Source organism: Panthera pardus, unplaced genomic scaffold, assembly GCF_024362965.1.
Source record: "Panthera pardus isolate Hobbes unplaced genomic scaffold, ASM2436296v1 HiC_scaffold_25, whole genome shotgun sequence".
NCBI lineage: Eukaryota > Metazoa > Chordata > Mammalia > Carnivora > Felidae > Panthera > Panthera pardus.
Genome location: NW_026526821.1, coordinates 38,766,335 through 38,772,334, shown reverse-complemented (window position 1 = coordinate 38,772,334; position 6,000 = coordinate 38,766,335). Strand labels below are relative to the sequence as shown.

Sequence of the window (6,000 nt, the reverse complement as noted above, 5' to 3'; positions counted from 1 at the left end):
CAACTTTGCTAACCTGGTTGGGCTTCTTTTTCCTCATCTGTAAAATGGATGTGATGCACTATGCTTGCCTCCCATGTTAAATGTGAGCTGCACAGAGGCACAAAGTGTGTGCTCAGGAAAGGGTGGCTAGTATAGTACCTATTCTTTGATCCCTGATGTTAGGCTGGAGAACTCTATCCTCTTGGCCGCTGAGCTACACAGGCAGAAACACCCCGGAGCCTGTAATCATGGTGGACAACTGTAATGGGGCCAAAGAGAAAGTTCCGTTGTCCCTGTTCTCTTTCTCAACTTTCCCATGTGCAGCCACTAGAGGGCCTTGGGCATCTCTGTTTGCCACTATTGGCTTGCTCACATGGCACCCAGGAGGCCCAGTGATTAGAAAAAGGACTCTTTTTCCAGCAAAGGAGCAAGAAATTTGATGAGAGTCATTTGTAGAGCACTTGTTGAGGGTCATATTTACAGGTACTGTTGGTGAAGGTGCAGCCTTCTCTGCTGCAGGCAAAGTTGGCCCTTGAGCACATGCTCCACTTGGAAGGAGAGAATTACTTGGGGCTACCAAGGGGCTGGCTTGAAGCCCTGTGCTGAATCAGACAAGGTTGCCTTGTCTTATTAGATAGCTGAGCAGAAGGGTCTGGCTTTCTGAGCATCACTCATTGGCTTTGGGACTGACAACTAGCTTATCCTGATTAGAGGCAGATCATAGTTCCACAAATTTCCAGAGGCGTGACACTAACTTGTACTGGAGAGTAGGGATGTATTCAGTAGGCAAAAAACCCGGGGACCTCTCTGCTCCCATTTCACCTCACCTTCCAACTCTCATTTCACTAGGTCAGCAAAGTCTGATATGAAAAGGCAAAGAGCCCATTGCAAACATTGCTCATATCAGTCATTCTCACTGTAGTAGGAAAGAGCTCTGTTCCTTTTTGTCTTCCAGGCTAAATCCTTAATAAAGACACCTTAGATATGGCTCCATAACTTACCACTCTTGTTCCTCTGCTTATCATTCTAAACATACTAGCCTTTGGGAAACACCAAGCTCATTCCTAATTCCTTGTTTTTGTTCTTTTTTTCTGACTCCAAATGCCTCCATTTCTCCCTCCCTCTTTGCTTTATGAAATACCACACCTCCATTGGACTCGACAGGTACTTACCTGATTCCTGCCTCTGTTTTCCCATAGTACTTTGCATTTATCCTTAATAAAACATTTATCAGAGGGTTATTATACGTTTTTTTCTCTCCTCATTTGGTTGAGTTTCTCATATGCTTCATCTCCAGTCTCTGCTTGAATACCTGTCTCAACAGGGATCTCACCACCTCAAAAGTAATGCAATCCAATGCAACCAACTCTCTTTGCAAAAATAGTTTCCCTATTATAGAAACCAAATCTGCTTCCCTGATATATAGGTGTATTGATTCTCTCCCTACCAGTTCAGTTACCTAAAATTCCTTCAGATGTCAATAGGCTTCTCATATCATAATTAGAAATAGCTCTTAAATACAAATATTCTGAGAATGGGCAATGCATGAGTGATTCATTTTAAAGTGTAGATGATTGATAAAAGCTTTTCCAGAAGAACAAGATTTTACTAGAAGAGCTTATGACATCACCAGGACACTACCAGTTTGACATAGTAGAATGAGCTAGGCTAGGAAAAGAAAGATGGGTCCAGTGTGATATATTCCCCCCCCCCCCCCCGCCTCGAGTTTTGGTTTTCTCATCTGTAAAAGGAATAATCTGCATGATTAGTTCTACTTGCTACTGTAATTGCTGAATTTTGTCTGGAAGCAGCCCTGCTCACCTGGACTGTCTTAAACCTTTACTCTGGCTTGGTTTTCTTAGCTCCTTCTTAGCTCTGAGGAGGCAAAAACTTACCTGTGGGTCAATGACTTCAGCTTCCTGGGGACTGGGTTGACGTTCTTGGTGCCAAAGATGCTGAGTTATACCACCCACCATCACATCAATCAATGAGCCTTTTATTCCCACCTGGTTTAGACCTTCCTCTCCCCCTGCCTTGGAGTCCAGGGCTTACCAGGATTATTTATGGTATTTGTATCATAAATATTGGCAGGTAACACATTTATTGCAGGTAACACATTTTATTATGATTTTATTATATATTCTCTTTTCCTGGAGTTTTGCAAGTAAAGATTTCATAAGAACAAATTCTTTATTTGTCCTAAGTTCCACACTACAGAACCAGGTAATTGCTTGAAGCACAAGACTCAGTGACTCAATAAATACTTTACAAAAATAACGTAGTTTTTTCCCCTTTCTTAAAACATAAAAAAATTAGGTTTTTTCTAAACATGAGTCCCCCTACTCTTTTTATATGTATTTACTGGGAATATATTGGTGGAGAAAAAAAATGTTACGATGGTATTAAAATAAAATAGATGAAATGAGGTTTATGTTCTTTTACCATTTATTTTGCTTGTTTTTCTTTGGAAAAGTGCTACTATTTTTACATCTGACCTTCCTGCAGCCTTCTGAACCTACTAAGACATGAGCAGAACGTCTCCTACTCTGAAGCCTTTCAATAGAATTATAGCATTATGCTAATATTGGCCTTTTATTTTAAAGCCTATTTAAAACCAGTCATCAGATTTGTCCCTAAAATACCCATGTGCCCCCCACCCCCTATCCAATCTTAGGCAAGGGCATTTTGGAAGCTGAGACTCCAGCAAGGTCCCTCAGGACTAAAGAATATTTGTTTTTAGGTGGCTGTTTTCTTATTTTGATACACTTATGTTGAGTTATTTAGTTTTTCTTTTTTTAAATCATTACAAAATTCCCTTTCTCTCCCACCTCCGGAAGCCCCTGTCTGAACTCTCACAGAAGGGATTAAACAGTTTCACAACTCCAGCGAAAAAGTTTATGCTTAAGTCACATTCATATTAAATAAGTTATATATAAAAACTGCTTATAACGTTTACAACTCAGTCTTTTCCTCTTTGCTTCTCTAGAAAACATTGGATCGGGGTGTGAGTTGAATCTCACCCACTATGGCTTCCAGGTTCTTCTGGCTTCTTTGTCCTCATCTTCCTGCTGACATCGCCCCTTGGAGGAATTTCAAGGAGCTCTGTGGGCATTTCAGATGGCAAGGTGGCTTCAGATGGCAGTCACCTGGGGCTGGTGCACACCCCTAGTGTAATTTATGAAAAATACCCATGTGGTATATACAAATATACATGTATGCGGATAAGAGGGGCGCTGCCCAAGCGGTAGATCAGTGTAGTGCATTTGTGTCACAAATACCCGAGGTGGCATCTCCTTAATACTCCCTGGCCTCTTGGAACTGCTTAATGTAATCTTCATCTGAGGGGCTCTCTGTGCACTTCTGTCCATTGTTGGGAGGCCGGGCCTCGTTGTATCTGCTCCAGTCACCCTTGCAGATGATCCAGGGCAAGACGTCCACCTTGTAGTGGAGCTCAGCTGAGAACTCAGTGCTGATAAGGTTGGGTGTCCCGGCCCCTTTGCCCCTGGTGATGAGCTGCATGTTGTCGCCATAGCAACAGTGCTGGGCGGCCAGCGTGGTGCTCTCCAAGGACAGCATGGAGCGAATGCAGTACCGGGCCGTGGGCTTGTAGATCTCTAGCTTCTCCTTGGGCCCACTGGCGTCCTTCCAGCGGAAGTCCTTGCGCTTAATGCGGTCAAAGATGTCCGCCGTGCTGTAGGCCACCTCTGTGGGGTAGGAGCAGGGGCAGCTGGGCAGGTCATTGATTACCTTGTGCATGTACTTCTTTAAGAACTCACTTTTGCAGCTCATCCATCGCTCGCAGCTGTCCGTGTCTGAAAAAGACCAGGGAGAAACCCTCTCACTACATGCAAAAGGGGAAGCAGGTTAAGGCTGAGGTCAACTCCTCCCCTCCCAGGGGCAACCCCTGGAGCCCCCTGGAACCACCAGCCTTTGGTTGTCTTGCTCACCTCCCTTGAACTTGGGAACTTTATTCACAAGGCAACCCCCTCCCCACTTTATACTATGAAAAATTTTCAGACACATAGAAAAGTAGAGAGAATACATTTAAGCAGTGACTACCTATATGCCATCACCCAGATTTAACCACTACATTTGCTTCATCTTTTTTGTTTTTTTGAAAACATATATTATCCCTGAGTTTTAGTAGGCATCTGGGGGGAAAAAGGAGGATATGGGGATAACCACAACCCCCTTATCACCTATGACAAAATTAACAATAATTCAGAGGGCTATTTTGAATCTGCTCTTTAAATAAGTGGTGACAAGGTAAGGCAGAAAGTACCTCCAGGGGAATTTATAGGAACAAGTTTTATTTGTGCCCCTCACTCACTGGTTTAAGCTAGAGCCATGGCCTGATCTCTTAACCATGGGTACCGAAAGCGACGACCACTGCAAGGAAATCCATATGATAAGATGCCTCAAAGAGGAAGGGGCTGGCCCCTGCTTTTAGGGTACTTAACATTTAGGCCAGAGGCCATTGACCTGAAGAACCCACCCCTGGTGGTGTTCTATTTGGACCTTACAATATTAAAAAATATTGAATTAATTGCCAATGAATTAATAAATTATTGAATTAACTTAAGACTTAGGTGATTCTAGTTATTAATGTGGATTCCTGGTCTTATTTGAAAAACCTAAAGATATGTTTATGCTGGTCCTGCACTGCCCCAAGGGAACAGGCGTCATGAACAGGCAAACAGTGGCGAATGTTGCACAAACCAAGGTTGAGCACAAAAAATCTGCTGGGGTTGTCTGGGGGTGGGGAAACATTCAGCGTCACCAGAGCAGAGGTTATAGGGAATGAGGCTGTTGGCATCAGATCATGGGAGTCTTTGGTGCAGTTTAGGCTTGTTTAGATGGCCCTAGGGAACTGCTGAAGGCTTCTGAGTGATAGCGAGCTATTAGCTAAGCTGTACAGTAGGAAGATACATTCAGAGCTGATATCTGTCATAAGAGTCCAGGTGGGAAGGGAGGGGATGCAAGGGATCAAGAGTGGTCAGAGAGTTAGGGCTGCTGGGCCTTGGTGGGCTTGAGGGTAAAGGAGAAAAGACTTTAGGAGTGACTCCTCAGCTCTGATCCCAGGTGCCTGGGAGACTGGTGGTGTCCTAGGAGGGAATCAAGAGACTGGGACAGGGGTAGGGTTGGGAGGGGCAGTTTGGAGGAGGGCTCAGGCTTCTCTTCAGTGGAGTGAGGAGGAGAGATATAGGGCATCTCTCAGGAGCTCAGAAAGGCCTGGCCTAAGACGAAGAGTGTGGGGTCTTGTGTTGGACTGCCTGGGATCAACTTCCCGCTCAACCGTTTGGTAGCTCATGACCTCGAGCACAATATTCTCCCTCACTGTGATTCAGCTTTCTCATCTCTACATTGGGGATGAAAGTAACGCCTGTCTCATAAAGTGTGCTGAGGATTAAACTAGAACACAGGGAGTACCCAGCACGCACGGGACCGGGGTGCTGCCTGAGGGCACGTGCGAAGGCTCCATTCGGACCTGAGCTCTGAGACTCCACCCCTGTGGAGCCCCTGACTGAACAGTAGTGAGAGCATGCAGGCTCCCTCCTGGGAAATGTGTGTCTGCAGAACGAGTGAGGGTCTCTTTCAGAGAGCACAGTCTTCAGAAACAAAGTTCAGTGAGGTGCTAGAAAATGGCTTTGTTATTATCCTTCTAGTGTGGAAGGTCATCATAATTCATGTGCCTATAGAACATGCATTGACTTATTTTTATCTATCAAACTTATGTAGACGTTCAGTGTGATGGGCATGCTCTAAATGCTTTGCAAATACTAACTCATTTAATTCTGCAATAACTCTATAAGTTGGCACTATTACCTCAGACCATTTTACGTATCAGATAACTGAGGCAGTACAAGGTTAATAAATGACTTTGTGTAAATCAAGCTCTGTCCCATCTCTGCTAGGCATCTTCTGTTTGGGGTTTTATATCCTCATTCCGTGTTTTTTCTTGCTCTGGAAGGTTTTTCTTGCTCTGGAATCCTAAGTGGATTGCATCAACGCGCTCCTTGA

The 6,000-nt window shown here is 44.3% G+C and overlaps 1 protein-coding gene across 3 annotated transcripts in view; it reads right to left on the bottom strand.

Annotated features, from left to right (window-relative positions):
• Positions 1–2,078: 2,078 nt before the first annotated feature.
• Positions 2,079–6,000, bottom strand: part of ISM1 (isthmin 1) — a 74,848-nt gene continuing 70,926 nt past the window's right edge. For all 3 annotated transcript variants that reach the window (XM_019462505.2, XM_019462504.2, XM_053890439.1), the window contains one exon: positions 2,079–3,791. In XM_019462505.2, coding sequence (XP_019318050.2) covers positions 3,274–3,791 — 518 coding nt within the window. In that variant the 3' untranslated portion in view covers positions 2,079–3,273. The remainder of the gene's footprint in view (positions 3,792–6,000) is intronic.